The 16,723-nt window shown below is 48.6% G+C and overlaps 1 protein-coding gene across 1 annotated transcript in view; it reads left to right on the plus strand.

Annotated features, from left to right (window-relative positions):
• Positions 1-16,723, plus strand: part of RFC1 (replication factor C subunit 1) — a 191,754-nt gene that overhangs the window by 25,472 nt on the left and 149,559 nt on the right. The window contains exons 3-4 of the mRNA XM_075346966.1: positions 5,344-5,422; positions 7,577-7,696. Of these exons, the coding sequence (XP_075203081.1) occupies positions 5,344-5,422; positions 7,577-7,696 (199 nt within the window). The remainder of the gene's footprint in view (positions 1-5,343; positions 5,423-7,576; positions 7,697-16,723) is intronic.

The raw sequence follows: 16,723 nt of genomic DNA on the forward strand, positions 1-16,723 counted from the left end.
GTGTTTCCCCCTCTAGCTCTCTTGCCCAGAGTCCTGCGCAAGATCAGAATGGAGGGCCGTCGAGTCATCCTCATGGCACCGGACTGGCCCAGGCGAGCTTGGTATCCGGACCTGCTCCAACTGTCCGTGGAGATGCCGTGGCATCTTCCGGACCGTCCAGACCTGCTCTCGCAAGGTCCGTTTTTCCGCCCGAATTCTGCGGCACTCAAATTGATGGCGTGGCTCTCGAGTCCTGGATTTTGACGGCTTCTGGTATTCCTCCTGAAGTCATCTCCACTATGACTCGGGCTCGTAAGTCTTCCTCCGTCAAGATCTATCACAGGACTTGGAAAATTTCCCTGTCCTGGTGTCGCTCTTCCGGCCATTCTCCTTGGCCATTCTCGTTGCCGACCCTTCTGTCTTTTTTACAGTCCGGTCTGCAGCTAGGACTGTCCCTCAACTCTCTCAAGGGACAAGTCTCGGCTCTATCAGTGCTGTTCCAGCTGCGTCTCGCCCGGCTGGCTCAGGTCCGCACCTTCATGCAAGGTGCGTCTCGCATCATTCCGCCTTATCGGCGGCCCTTGGATCCCTGGGACCTTAACTTGGTCCTCATGGTATTGCAGAAACCCCCTTTCGAGCCCCTTAGGGAGGTTTCTTTGTATCGTCTTTCTCAAAAGGTGGCCTTTCTAGTTGCCATAACTTCTCTCAGGAGAGTCTCTGATTTGGCTGTGCTCTCCTCAATCACCTTTTTTGGTTTTTCACCAAGACAAGGTAGTTCTCCGTCCGACCCCGGACTTTCTTCCTAAGGTGGTCTCTCCCTTCCACCTTAACCAGGATATTTCCTTGCTTTCCTTCTGTCCGGCCCCTGTTCATCTCTTTGAGAAAGCGCTGCATACTCTAGATCTGGTGTGTGCTCTCCGGATCTATGTGTCTCGCACCGCTGCGCTTAGGCGGTGCACCTCTCTTTTTGTGCTAACCACAGGGCGGCGCAAGGACCTCTCTGCTTCTAAGCCGACCTTGGCCCGTTGGATTAGATCGACTATTTCGGACGCCTACCAGAGTACTCGGGTGCCTCCCCCGCCGGGGATCAAAGCACACTCGACCAGAGCTGTTGGTGCCTCTTGGCTTTTAGGCACTAGGCTACGGCTCAACAAGTCTGTCAGGCTGCCACTTGGACTAGCCTGCATACCTTTTCGAAGCACTACCAAGTGCATGCTCATGCTTCGGCAGATGCGAGCTTGGGCAGACGCATCCTTCAGGCGGCTGTCGCCCACTTGTGAAGTTAGGTTCTGCCTACTTCTTAGTTTTTTTTGTTTATTCCCACCCAGGGACAGCTTTGGAACGTCCCATGGTCTGGGTCTCCCAAAGGAACGATAAAGAAAAAGAGAATTGTGTTACTTACCGTAAATTCTTTTTCTTATAGTTCCATATTGGGAGACCCAGCTCCCTCCCTGTTGCCTGTTGGCAATTTTCTTGTTCCGTGTGTTATCACCGGCTGTTGTCGTGGACAGAATCTCCGGTTGTTTCGGTTCTTGCTCTCTCTACTTGTGGGTGGCTATTCTCCTTCAGCTTTTGCACTAAACTGGCTAGGACTGGCTACCAGGGGGTGTATAAGCTCAGAGGGAGGAGCTACACTTTTAAGTGTAGTACTTTGTGTGTCCTCCGGAGGCAGAAGCTAAACACCCATGGTCTGGGTCTCCCAATACGGAACTATAAGAAAAAGAATTTACGGTAAGTAACAAAATTCTCTTTTTTTCAGCACCAAAAAAAAGCAACTGAAAAAAGAAGCATCGTGGGCACAGCAAGTTAGGATTCTCATAGACTTTTTGCTGGGATGCGTTTTCCGTGCTTTTTATGAATGAAAAAAGCCCCGTGGGCACAAGGCCTTAGGTTATATCCCCACAGTGCTTTTTTGTCCGCACAAAAAAAAAGCATGTCATGGCAGGAGAAAAGCTGCCCTTTTTTTATGCCTTTTTTTTTCATGCTTCTTATCTATTGAGAGGGAGAAAAATAGCAGAAACAATTGACATGTTGCTTATTTTTTCAGCAACCAAAAAAGCAACTGAAAAAGCATCGTGGGCACAGCAAGTCAGGATTCTCATAGACTTTTCCTTTCTTTTTATTGATTTAAAAAAGCAAGGGAAAAAAGCATGAAAAAAAGCCCTGTGGGCACAAGACCTTAAATGGAACCTGTGAACACTTTTTTGTCGTATAAGGTACGGCCACCACCAATGAGCTCCTATATACAGCATTCTAACATGCTGTATATAAGAGCCCAGGTCGCTGTGTAGAGCATAAAAAAACACTTTATAATACTTGCCTAACGGTCATGCGTTTGGCCTTATGGGCGTATCCTTTCTCTGGTGCCGGCGCCTCCTCTTTTGGCCATCTTCGTCCTCCTTCTGAAGCCTGTGTGCATGACGTGGCTACGTCATACACACTCGCCAATCCTGCGCAGGCGCCCTACAATACTTTGATCTGCCCTGCTCAGAGCAGATCAAAGTGCGCCTGCTCAGGACCTGAATGCCGGGGAGTGTGTATGACGTCGGATGCGTCATGTACCGCAGCTAGAGAAGGAGGATGAAGATGGCCGAAAGAGGAGGCGCCGGCACTAGACAATGGAGATGCCCATATGGCCAACCGCGCGATCGTTAGGTAAGTATTATAAAGTGTTTGTGTTCTCACAGCGGCCTGGGCTCTTATATACATGTTAGTATGCTGTATATAAGAGCCCAGTGGTGGTGGCCGCAGCTTATAGGCCAAAAAAGTGGTGATAGGTTCCCTTTAATGTTTCTCTGGTGCCAGCATTGGGAGCGGATGGAAATTTGCATACTTCCAGCCACATTTCGATTACACTTATCTGGTGTCTCTCAATTAACTTGTAATGAGTGAGGCCACTCACGTCTAGTCGGCACATCGCCGCATGTATGCAAATCGCGTACTAGTGGTCACGCGTCTCCTAGCTCCTGGCACCGGTGAATCCTGACAGTGTGCAGATTGCGTGCTGTGAGGATTCACAAGTCAGCAGTTACATAGTGACTAAAGACTTGTACCCGAAGGCTGGACAACACATTTAACAATCCAAAATAAGGGGTACAAAATGTCCTTCATTCTTTTAACACTAGAAGTCCCAGAAAGGGGTCATTTGACATTTCTACCATTGGAACCCTATGGAGCTCGAACTTCCTGGGACTTCTAGTGTTAAGAGGCTGCTTACCAGGTATATCTTTGCCAAGGGCTGGAGCCGAGAAGTTGTGGAGACCTCAAATTCCCTGTAGGCCTGATCAAGTTTCCACCCCAAAAACTGCTTAAGTATGAGGCAGTCTATAGTATTTGATCTCCAGGGAAATAATAATTAACCCCTTCCCGCAGCCAATATTGGGTTTTAAACATTATTTGTCCTCGCACAACATTGCCGGTTTGATTTTTGGGTTGTATTTTTTTTTTTTTTTTTAGCGTTCATTGTGCGGTAAGACCTGACCTCATGGTCTCTGGGACATTATGGTGACAGCAATTCCAAACTGGTATAGTTTTTTAAAAAAAAAAAAAAAAATTGAAAGAAAACAACTTAATTGTTTTTGTTTTTTTTTTTTTCATTTATTTTATCTAAATGAAACACAGGTGATTCAAATTTTATTTCTATATTTATTTTTTTTCTACACCCTGACAAGGAACATGACGCTGTGATCATTTGATCACACTTCATATTGCAGTAGGTAGTGAATTTAATGGCCTCCATCATAGGAGCGCAATGGGCTCCCTACTGCCCTGATAACGCATTGATTCCCCGATCGCAGTGCGGCGAGGCCAAATCAACGTGCCTGGGGTATCGCGACACTTAAATGTCACTGTCGGTGATTGACAACGGCATTTAACAGATTAAACAGCAGCAATTAGACTTGGCTCTGGTCACTGTGATCAGTAGGTGCTGGCTGTATAACACAGCAGACACTAGCCAAGTAGAGGGGGAATGCCATACATCAGGCTATTTGGAGCGTATTTCCTTTCTGGATTTTAGGAGGTCTACTATGCAAAAAACCTATAAACACTAATAGGGCAGATCAACTTAGGTTTGAGTGCTGGTCCCCTGACTGATTACGGCCACTGTCATTATGTCTGATGTCTCCAGATTTCCCCTGTAGGTATACCTACCTAACCCTAAGGTTTTGTTAGGGTACCTTCACACTTAGCGATGCAGCAGCGATCCGACCAGCGATCTGACCTGGTCAGGATCGCTGCTGCATCGCTACATGGTCGCTGGTGAGCTGTCAAACAGGCAGATCTCACCAGCGACCAGTGAACAGCCCCCAGCCAGCAGCGACGTGCAAGCGACGCTGCGCTTGCACGGAGCTGCCGTCTGGAAGCTGCGGAGACTGGTAACTAAGGTAAACATCGGGTATGGTTACCCGATGTTTACATTAGTTACCAGTGTGAGCAGGGAGCAGGGAGCCGCGCACACTGAGCGCTGGCTCCTTGCTCTCCTAGCTGCTGTACACATCGGGTTAATTAACCCGATGTGTACAGCAGCTACATGTGCAGAGAGCCGGAGCCGGCAGCACAGGCAGCGTGAGAGCTGCAGAGGCTGGTAACTAAGGTAAATATCGGGTAACCACCTTGGTTACCCGATGTTTATCTTGGATACAGCTTACCTCAGCTGTCAGACGCCGGCTCCTGCTCCCTGCTCGCTTCATTTGTCGCTCTCTTGCTGTCACACACAGCGATCTGTGTGTCACAGCAGGAGAGCGGCTTTGAAGAAAACGAACCAGGGCTGTGTGTAACGAGCAGCGATCTCGCAGCAGGGGCCAGATCGCTGCTCAGTGTCACACACAGCGAGATCGCTAATGAGGTCACTGCTGCGTCACAAAAAGCGTGACTCAGCAGCGATCTCGGCAGCGAGCTCGCTGTGTGTGAAGCACCCCTTAAAGTCACACTAAACCTATAGATAAGGGAAAAGATAACTAGGGATTATCGAGTACCTCAAATATTCGGCTAGGCCCATATTCGACGAATAGGTCGCCGCTGTGCGAACATTTGCGAATACTCGATGCGCAATGTAAGTCTATGGGAAACCCGAATAGTTTCTGAATAGCAACTATTCGGGCTTCCCATAGACTTACATTGCGCATTGAATATTCACATAGCGGTGACCTATTCGCGAAGCCGAATATTTGTGATATTCATCCCTAAAGATAACCTTTGATCTCCTCAATGTTTCCCTCCTAATAATAATTTATAAGTTGTTCTACTATAAAAAAATAAACTGATATGTGCAATTCACAAGAAGTAGACCCATTGTTGGGCACATGCATGGCAGGGTGGTATGTCTAGTTGTGATTTTTCATGATTTATTTATTTATTTTTAAGTTGAAGAGTCCCAGCAGTGATGATCATCTGAAGAAGAGACCGCAGAGTAACAAGAAGAAGAGGATAATCTATGATTCAGGTATCATTGCTTGGCTTTTTATATTTAATGGTGTTCCTTATCATTCCCTCACTGGTGCTATATACATCCCCTGGCGCGTGTTTGCTTTCATGCCATAGCTATGGGCGAGACCTCATACTGCCACATTGACCAATCACTGTTTGCTTGGTTTGGTGGCGTCACTAATAAAAGGTAACGATGACATTAATTGAGCTGACGTTCCTGCTGAATCATTCCTAATAATCTATGAAGCCAAAGGCCAGCAACAAATAGCAGAAAGTCCTAAATGGAAAGTGTTTCATTCATTCAATAAGTCATTTCCTTTTTCTTTTTACTACTATTTTTCTTCCCAGGAATTGGATGACGCTATTGTGATTGTTTTTGGGGGGGGGGGCAAATGCTTAACTTGGATCTGTAACTAAATTTCACAATCTAATCTGCATAAGTTATTACAAAAAGTTATTAGACCTCAGTCTGGTGTACTTACTTTGAAAATCCATGTACAAATGACTCTATAATCCTGATATTAAGATGAGCAATTTGATGACTGCAGCTATAATAATAATAATAATTTATTCATTTATATAGCGCTATTAATTCCACAGCGCTTTACATACATTGGCAATACTGTCCCCATTGGGGCTCACAATCTAAATTCCCTATCTCTATGTCTTTGGAGTGTGGGAGGAAACAGGAGAGCTCGGAGGACACCAACGCAAACATGGGGAGAACATACAAACTCCTTGCAGATAGTGTCCTTGGTGGGATTTGAGCCCAGGACCCCAGTGCTGCGAGACTGCAGTGCTAACCACTGAGCCACCACAAGACTGCAGTGCTAACCACTGAGCCACCACAAGACTGCAGTGCTAACCACTGAGGCACCACAGGACTGCAGTGCTAACGACTGAGGCACCACAGGACTGCAGTGCTAACGACTGAGGCACCACAGGACTGCAGTGCTAACGACTGAGGCACCACAGGACTGCAGTGCTAACGACTGAGGCACCACAGGACTGCAGTGCTAACGACTGAGGCACCACAGGACTGCAGTGCTAACGACTGAGGCACCACAGGACTGCAGTGCTAACGACTGAGGCACCACAGGACTGCAGTGCTAACGACTGAGGCACCACAGGACTGCAGTGCTAACGACTGAGGCACCACAGGACTGCAGTGCTAACGACTGAGGCACCACAGGACTGCAGTGCTAACGACTGAGGCACCACAGGACTGCGGTGCTAACGACTGAGGCACCACGGGACTGCGGTGCTAACGACTGAGGCACCACGGGACTGCGGTGCTAACGACTGAGGCACCACGGGACTGCGGTGCTAACGACTGAGGCACCACGGGACTGCGGTGCTAACGACTGAGGCACCACGGGACTGCGGTGCTAACGACTGAGGCACCACGGGACTGCGGTGCTAACGACTGAGGCACCACGGGACTGCGGTGCTAACGACTGAGGCACCACGGGACTGCGGTGCTAACGACTGAGGCACCACAGGACTGCAGTGCTAACGACTGAGGCACCACAGGACTGCAGTGCTAACGACTGAGGCACCCCAGGACTGCAGTGCTAACGACTGAGGCACCCCAGGACTGCAGTGCTAACGACTGAGGCACCCCAGGACTGCAGTGCTAACGACTGAGGCACCATGCTATGAAGGGAAATGGCTAATGAGTTTGTGTATTGAGTCTGCACTCACGCCAACCTGATTGACAGTTCCTCAGTGTCCCTCCTCTCTGCTGACTGACAGCTGCAGCTTGTACTGAGCATTATAAGATCTCAGCAGGGTCACTAAACATTCATCAATCCATACTAGGTGAAGAGAATGAGTTAAACTTACAAAGGATTATTCAGCCATTTTGACATTAATTTAAAAGTGAATATTCCAGGCTCAACAGATCTTTTGAGATCTATTTAGTAATGTAATGAAGATGGATCTGCTAAAAAGGAGTATTGCCTTGTTCCTGTTAACAGATTCAGAGTGTCTGATTTTAAAAATGGGAAGGTTGCCCATCATGGTGAAGTTACGGGAGTTACTGAAAAGGCCACTAGCGAGACCAGCTTTGAAAGTTAGATTCTAACCCAAGAAGCTGCGGTGTATAAATGAAATTAATCATGATATAGATCTTCTTTTTATGGGATTCTGACTAGTTGTTTCTTTTCAGATTCAGAAGAAGACACGCCGATAGTAAAAAGATCAAAAAAGCCCCAGGAAGCATCACCACCAACTCTAAAGCCGTTAAAGGTTAAGAAACCTGATCCCGTCGACTTTGTCTCAGATACAGGTAGGATATCATGGCTGCATGTGAGCTGTCATTCCTGTCCGCTGTATTTCTGCATTGTGTCCTAGATATGGGAAGCCACAAAACATACATTGTATTCTGCAAAGGGCAGGGGCATAACTATAAGTAGTAGTCACGTGTGTCCTTGTGCCTGAGGGGGCAAAGACCCACCTGCTGCAAAGGGAGAGACCTACATTATAAATGGCACTTAGTTGGCTAGATGCCATGTTGCAGATTTTGCATTGAGGATGTTCATGGCGGGCATCATGTGGCAGCCATGACAAATATTCAGTAATCAAACACCCTGACAAATCCCTGTTCTGTGTACCATCTCCTCAGGCCATACACCAGGGATAGCAAAGTGTGTGGTTTGCCAGGAATGTTCTGTTTAAGCCATCCTTTTATTGCACATACTGTATACTTGAGGCTTGTTCACATGTTGCTTTTCTGCTGCATTTTTTCCCATGTGTTTTTGTTATGGAAAAAAACGTGATGACTTTGTCCTGTATTTACTTTGTCCTCAGCTCTGTCGTATTTTTTAAAAAATTTTCTAAGAATAAATCTTCAGGTTTTATGCCACCTGGATTTCCCGATTCTTTGCTGGATCTCTCCTATTTTCTGCATACCTTGGCCTTGCTCCTAGTCTGGCTCCATGCATTATAAGGGGAAACAGGAACATTTACTACATCTTGAGTCAAAGCTTGACGGGTGAGCTGATCTACACATATATATTATATTTTATATCTCAACTAAACGCAAACTGGATGGAATAGCACGCCGCTGCAAGATGCTGTGGTAGCCATGCTGGTTCAGTATGCCTTCAACTTTAAATAAATCCCCAACAGTGTCACCAGCAAAGCACCCCCACACCATCACACCTCCTCCTCCATGCTTCACGGTGTGAACCAGGAATGTAGAGTCCATCCGTTCACCTTTTCTACAAAGACACGGTGGTTGGATCCAAAGATCTCAAATTTGGACTCATCAGACCAAAGCACAGATTTCCACTGGTCTAATGTCCATTCCTTGTGTTCTTTATCCCAAACAAGTCTCTTCTGCTTGTTGCCTGTCCTTAGCAGTGGTTTCCTAGCAGCTATTTTACCATGAAGGCCTGCTGCACAAAGTCTCCTCTTAACAGTTGTTCTAGAGATGTGTCTGTTGCTAGAACTCTGTGTGGCATTGACCTGGTCTCTAATCTGAGCTGCTGTTAACCTGCGATTTCTGAGGCTGGTGACTCGGATAAACTTATCCTCCGCAGCAGAGGGGATACTTGGTGTTCCTTTCCTGGGGCGATCCTCATTGAGACAGTTTTTTTTTGTAGCGTTTGATGGGTTTTGCCACTGCACTTGGGGACACGTTCAAAGTTTTCCCAATTTTTCTGACTGATTGACCTTCATTTCTTAAAGTAATGATGGTCTCTCGTTTTTCTTTATTTAGCTGCTTTTTTTCTTGCCATAATACAAATTCTAACAGTCTATTCAGTAGGACTATCAGCTGTGTATCCACCAGACTTCTGCACAACACAACTGATGGTCCCAGCCCCATTTATAAGGCAAGAAATCCCACTTATTAAACCTGACAGTGCACACCTGTGAAGTGAAGACTATTTCCAGTGACTACCTCTTGAAGCTCATCAAGAGTGTGCAAAGCAGTAATCAAAGCAAAAGGTGGCTACTTTGAAGAACCTAGAATATAAGACATATTTTCAGTTGTTTCACACTTTTTTTGTTAAATATTTCATGCCACATGTGCTAATTCATAGTTTTGATGCCTTCAATGTGATTCTACAATTTTCAGAGTCATGAAAATAAAGAAAGCTCTTTGAATGAGAAGGTGTGTCCAAACTTTTGGTCTGTACTGTGTTTGTGTATGTATGTATGTATGTATGTATGTATGTGTGATATATATATATATATTACACATTTTATTTTATGTATTTTTTATAGAGGTTTTTAAAAAAAAAAAAAACAAACAAACCTGTTTCCTTTATGAATCGATTTTGCCTCTGTGTAGTGAATATCTTTGTCTCTACAATCCTTTTCCAGGCAATCAGTTCCCTCCGTTCTCAGGGCGGCCTGTGTATTTACTTGAGCGACTGTGACTGCGATGGATGAGGTTAAAGGGAAGTCACCAGAATTTTCACTTATAAACCAAAACTAGCACCTTTTAGCGCATGTGCTGTATTCTATAAAGGTGCATGTTATCCCCTGACTCCCCCTGTGTACCCCCAAATAACCTTTCAAACTCTCCAGCGCTGTGTTCATCCAGTCAGTCCGGTTTGATGGGCGTGCTTGCGGTGGCGTCTCTGTCCTCTCCGAGCTGATCACCGTCCTCTTGTTGTTTTATTATAAGCAAAGCACATTGTGATATCTGTTTTACAGTGCGTGGTGGATAGATCAGCTTTTCCGGTCCCAGGGTAATATAATTACTGCGGACTGGTCAGTAACTAGGAATCCTTGCTCTTGGTTAACCCCGCCTTCAGAGATTATTATAAATAATAGGGGCATTACCGGTGTGATGTGTGATGGCCGCTCTCTGCTCTCACTGCAGAGCTGTGTGTGATAACTGACACTTCTGCAGGCTCCTCTCAGCTTCAGCCTCCATCTCACAGACATACAGTGCAGCAATATTGTTACAATGAAGCAGAGCTCAGAGAGCTGCAAAAAATGTGTTTGCAAGAAATCAAATTTAATTTCTCCTGTTCTGTGTCAGTCACTTGTCTCACACTGGTAACACCCCTTTCTTTGTCGCTCCATTGGGAGACCCAGACAATTGGGTGTATAGCTATTGCCTCTGGAGGCCACACAAAGTATTACACTTAAAAGTGTAAGGCCCCTCCCCTTCTGGCTATACACCCCCAGTGGGATCACTGGCTCACCAGTTTTGTGCTTTGTGCGAAGGAGGCAACACATCCACGCATAGCTCCACTTTTTAGTCAGCAGCAGCTGCTGACTATGTCGGATGGAAGAAAAGAGGACACATATAGTGTCCCCAGCATGCTCCCTTCTCACCCCACTGTATGTCGGAGGTGTTTGTAAGGTTGAGGTACCCATTGCGGGTACGGCGGCAGGAGCCCACATGCTGATTCCTTCCCCATCCCTTTTTACAGGGCTCTGGGTGAAGTGGGATTTACCGGTCTCCAGGCACTGAGACCGTGCTCCATCTACAGCCCCTGGAGAAGATGCTGGATGGAGCGGAGTACATCAGGGACATGGCCCTGCTTCCTCAAGGTACTCTGTGTCCCCGTGCATTTGGCGCTCACACCGCAGCATGCTGGGTGTTGTAGTGCGCCGGGGGACATCAGCGCTGCGGCGCCTGTGCCATGGCCTCATTCAGCTTTGCTGAAGCAGGCTCACTTATGGGAATTGGTCGCGCCGGCCGCTGGGACTGCGGCGCGGCTGGCACTTGTAGTGCGCCGGGGACTTCAGCGCGGCCTGCGCTTTTACGGCGGCCGCGCTGATAACTAGAGTCCCCGGCTTTTGCGGCCTGCTTCCGTTCGTTCCCGCCCCCAGACCTGCCAGTCAGGAGAGGGGCGGGACGCTGGCCACTTCCAGGAATCGGTCGCGCCGGCCGCTGGCAGCGGCGCGGCTGGCACTTGTGGTGCGCCGGGGACTTCAGCGCGGCCCGCGCTTTTACGGCGGCCGCGCTGATAACTAGAGTCCCCGGCTTTTGCGGCCTGCTTCCGTTCGTTCCCGCCCCCAGACCTGCCAGTCAGGAGAGGGGCGGGACGCTGGCCACTTCTATGAATCGGTCGCGCCGGCCGCTGGAACTGCGGCGCGGCTGGCACTTGTGGTGCGCCGGGGACTTCAGCGCGGCCCGCGCTTTTACGGCGGCCGCGCTGTTAACTCGAGTCCCCGGCTTCTGGGCCTAGTCTCCCTTCGTTACCGCCCACAGCCCTGACAGTCAGGGTAGGGGCGTGACGCTGCATAGAGCAGAGCTGAGAGCTGGAGTATGTTTTGCATACTCCACCCCTCTCACTGTGTGCACTGTGAATCCGGATTCCCGCACTTTCTCAGGCACGCCCACGGCTTCCTTCTCTACAAGGACACCGGCAGCCATTAGTGTCAGTTTCTGTACGATACAGAGACAAGTGTGGAAGACCCTGGCATTCTGATAGTCACACAATCGCTGTAACAGGCGTTAAGCAGCACCTGTGGTGCTAACCCCACTAGTGCAGAAGTGCACTTATAGATATGCTTGTATATATACATTGCACTGTTTGGTCGCACGTTGTATATACCCTCCTGGATTATGCGGAGGAGTTATCAGCATATTCTCTGTGTAAAACAAAGGTGCAGAACCACATGTTTTTCTATACAGCTGGTACAGCATGTACGGCTATACGGCCGGCAGGTACATAGACTCCCATTGTATGCACTAATGGCCAGGGGATGAGGACGGTGTCTGCAGTATTTACTGACAGTTTTTCTGAGACTATGGCTATGATACTAGAAGCCTAGCAGTCCGGACATGTCTCTCACAATATGGGCACTGTTGAATCATTGATCCATGGCCCCCCTCAGTGTGAATAACTAACAGCTCCGGGAATGTCACACGCATCCCAGAGTCACGGATCTGCACGGACGTCAGTCCCAGACAGCCTAAGTGGGCTCGCTATGAGCGGCCTCGGTTTCATCAGGGTCCTAACAGAAGGACTCGCTGTGTAAGGAGGCGGAAGTAGCGGCTCAGGATTCTGATCCTGAGACCGCTCTCAATCTGGATACACCTGATTGTGACGCCATAGTAAATAATCTTATAGCGTCCATCTATAGAATGTGGGTTATTTCTCACAGCTCCTCCAGTGGAGGAGTCAGCTTCACGTATTTTTCTGGACCACTCTGCCTTCAGAGAGGCAGTCCAGGAACACCACGCTTATCCAGATATGCGCTTCTCCAAACGGCTTAGGATACACGTTATCCCTGTCCCCTGACTTGGTCAAGGACTGGACCCAATGTCCCGAGCGGCATCCTCCAATCTCCAGGCTTGTAGCTAGATCCATAGTTGCAGTGGGAGATGGAACTGCAAACTCAAAGATGCCACTGACAGACAGATGGATCTCTGGTTTTAAGCAGAGCCTGGTCTGCTCGTTAAGTGAATGGAAGGCAGATTCTGCTTCCAAAAAAGGTTGCCTAACCAGTTGCCTTTTTCTGCTGACCGACTGTTTGGTGAGCGTTGGATGTAACCATCAAACAGTCCAGGGGTAAGGATTCATCCTTTCCTCAGCCCGGACACAACAAACCCCAACAGAGCAAGAGGCAGTCGGGGTTTTCGGCCTTTTCGAGGCTCGGGCAGGTCCCATTTTTCCTCGTCCAATGTGGACTCAAAAGGATCAGAGGAGCTAAGATCTTAGCGGGCTCAGTCTCGCCCAAAAAAGCGACAGTCTGAAAACCCGCTTCCAAGGCGGCTTCCTCATGACTTGCGGCCTCGGTCGCTAGCAGGCTCTCCCGCCTTGGCGATATTTAGCTGCCATAGGTCAATGACCATTGAGTGTGAGACATTCTGTCTCACGGGTACAGGATAGAGCTCACTTCTCGTCCTCCAACTCGATTCTTCAGAATTTCTCCACCTCCCGGCCGGGCCGCTGCTCTTCTGCAAACAGGGTGCACTCTATAGGCAGAAAGAGTGATGACCCCCGTTCCTCTTCAGGAACAAGGTCACGGTTTTTACCCCAAATTCTTTGCGGTACCTATAACAACGGGCCGTTCCGTCCCGTTCTGGATCTAAAAATGCTCAGCAAGCTCGTGGACACCAGGCGGTTCCGGATGGAATCCCTCCGCCATGTCATCGCCTCAAGGTCCCAAGGATATTTCCTAGCATCATTAGGCATCAAGGATGCTTATCCACACGTGCCGATTGATCCAGAGCACTAGCGTTTCTACGCTTCGTTATAGGAGACGAACACCCTCTGTTCGTAGCTCTACCTTCCGGCTAGCGACAGTCCAACTGGTCTTCGCCAAGGTCAGGGCAGCAGTAGTCACAGTCCTGCACTCTCAGGGTCACTCTGTGGTCCCGTATTTAGACGATCTACTTGTCAAGGCACTCTCTTAGGAAACATGCCAACACTGCCCGAACGTTGCGCTGGAGACTCTCTAGAGTTTTGGGTGGATCATCAACTTTTTAAAGTCAGATCCGACCCCGACCCTATCGATAACATATCTAGGCATAGAGTTTCTTACTCTCTCAGCGATAGTGAAGCTGCCGCTAGACAAACAGCATTCACTACGGGCTGCAAGCTCTTCTTTAAGAACCAGTCGCACACATTGAGACGCCTCATGCACTTCCTACGTAAGATGGTAGCAATGGAGGCAGTTCCTTTCGCGCAGTTTTACTGCGTCCACTACAATGGGACATTCTCCGCCAATGGGACGAGGAGTCGACGTCCCTCAACAGAGTCGTCGTTCTTTCTCAGGCGGCCAAGGAATCTCTACGGTGGTGGCTTCTTCTCACCTCTTGGTCAAAAAGAAGGTCCTTCCTATCCCCGTCCTGGGCGATAGTTACGACAGACGCGAGTCTATCAGGGTGGGGAGCAGTTTTTCTCCACTACAGCGCTCAGGGTACGTGGACTCAGCAAGAGTCCACTCTTCAGATCAATGTTCTTGAACACAGAGCAGTGTATCTTGCCCTACAATCCTTCCAACAGCGGCTGGAAAGCAAGCATATCCGACTTCAGTCGGACAGCTCCACAGCGGTGGCATACATCAACCACCAAGGAAGAACGCGCAACCGGCAAGCCTTCCAGGAAGTCCGGCAGGTTCTGATGTGGGTGGAAGACACGGCATCCACCATATCCACAATTCACATCCCAAGTGTGGAAACTAGGAAGCTGACTTCCTAAGTCGCTGAGGTGTGGCCGAAAGAGTATGGTCTCCTCACCCGGACGGGTTTCAGGAGATCTGGCGCCGCTGACAGAGGCCGGACGTCGATCTAATGGCGTCACGGCACAACAACAATGTGCCAGCTTCATGGCACGGTTTCACAATCATCGAGCTCTGGCGGCAAACGCCTTAGTTCAGCATTGGTCGCAGTTCCAGCTACCTTAGGTGCCACCTCTGGCATTGTTGCCCAGAGTACTGCGCTAGATCAAGACCGACTGCGGCCGCGCCATCCTCGTCGCTACAAATTGGCCGAGGATGTTGTGGTACTCGGTTCTGTGGTGCCTCACGGTAGGCTAACCGGGGGCACTACCAGACCAATCAGACTGGCTGTCTCAAGGGCCATTCTTCCATTTGAATTCTACGGCCCTCAACCGGATGGTGTGGCATTGAGTCCTGGAACCTAGTGTTGTCAGGATTACCTCAGGACGTGGTTGCCACCATGAGACAGGCTAGCATACCAACGTCCGCCAAGATTGACCACAGGACGTGGAAGATGTTCTTATCTCGGTGCTCGGCGCAGGGTGTTTCTCCCTGGCCGGTTGCATCGTCTATGTTTCCTTCCTTCCTGCAATCTAGGTAGGAAAATGGGTTGTCGCTCAGTTCCCTTTAGGGACAAGTCTCAGCGCTATCTGTATTTTTTCAGAAACGACGACTTCCTCAGGTACGCACGTTCCTACGGGGAGTTTGTCTTCTCAGCACTCCGTACAAGCGGCCGTTAGAGCCCTGAGATCTGAACAAGGTTCTAATTGCTCTCCAGATGCCGCCTTTCGAGCCTTTGAAGGATGTCTCCCTTCCCGTTTTTCACGGGAAGTGGCCTTCTAGTAACGGTCTCGTCTCTTAGGAGAGTTTCCGAGCTAGCAACGCTCTCATACAAACTTCCTTCCTGGTCCTTCACCAGGACAGGGTAGTTCTGCGTCCGGTTCCGGAATTTCTCCCTAAGGTGGTATCCCATTTTCATATCAATCAGGATATCACCTCACCTTCTTTGTGTCCTCGTCCAGTCCATCATTTTCAGAAAGATTTGCATCTGTTGGTTCTGGTGAGAGCACTCAGGTTCTACTTCCCGCATGGCGCTCCTGCGCCACCCGGATGCACTCTTTGTCCTTGTCGCTGGTCGGCGTAAACAGTCGCAAGCTTCCAGATCCACCCTTGCTCGGGGGCTCGAGGAACCAATTCTTGAAACCTACAGTTCTACTGGGCTTCTGGTTCTCTCAAGGCCGAAGGCCCATTCTACCAGAGCCGTGGGTGCATCCTGGGCATTACGGCACCAGGCTACGGCTCAGCAGGTGTGTCAGGCACCCACCTGGTCGAGTCTACTTACTTTTACCAAGCATTATCAGATGCATACCTACGCTTCGGCAGACGCCAGCCTAGGTAGATAAGTCATTCAGGCGGCGGTTGGCCACCTGTAGGAGAGGGCCGTTTGACGGCCCTATCATGAGGTATTCTTTTACCCACCCAGGGATTGCTTTTGGACATCCCAATTGTCTGGGTCTCCCAATGGAGCGACAAAGAAGAAGGGAATTTTGTTTACTTACCGTAAATTCCTTTTCTTCTAGCTCCAATTGGGAGACCCAGCACCCGCCCTGTTTTCTCGGGGTTTTTCTGTTTTTTCGGGTACACATGTTGTTCATGTGGTATGGTTCAGTTCTCCGATGTTTCCTCGGATTGAATTGGTCTTTAAACCAGTTATTGGCTTTCCTCCTTCTTGCTTTGGCACTAAAACTGGTGAGCCAGTGATCCCACTGGGGGTGTATAGCCAGAAGGGGAGGGGCCTTACACTTTTAAGTGTAATACTTTGTGTGGCCTCCAGAGGCAATAGCTATACACCCAATTGTCTGGGTCTCCCAATTGGAGCTAGAAGAAAAGGAATTTACGGTAAGTAAACAAAATTCCCTTCTTTATTTAAAATATCTGGAGGCGGAGTTATCTTCCAGGCAGTATCCGCCCCATAGCCTGGAAGAGCTCATTTACATAAAGTGATCAAAGATGATTTATCCACAACAAGACATCTGATATGAGGCAGACAAGTATGACATTTTTCAGCATTCTATAACCTGTATGCCCATATTAATAGAATAGGTCAAATGTGGTGACAGATTCCCTTTAAAAATCATTGGCAGCACATCATTGTTTGTTTATAAGTAGATGAGCT

The sequence above is a fragment of the Anomaloglossus baeobatrachus genome, chromosome 1 (genome assembly GCF_048569485.1).
Source record: "Anomaloglossus baeobatrachus isolate aAnoBae1 chromosome 1, aAnoBae1.hap1, whole genome shotgun sequence".
NCBI lineage: Eukaryota > Metazoa > Chordata > Amphibia > Anura > Aromobatidae > Anomaloglossus > Anomaloglossus baeobatrachus.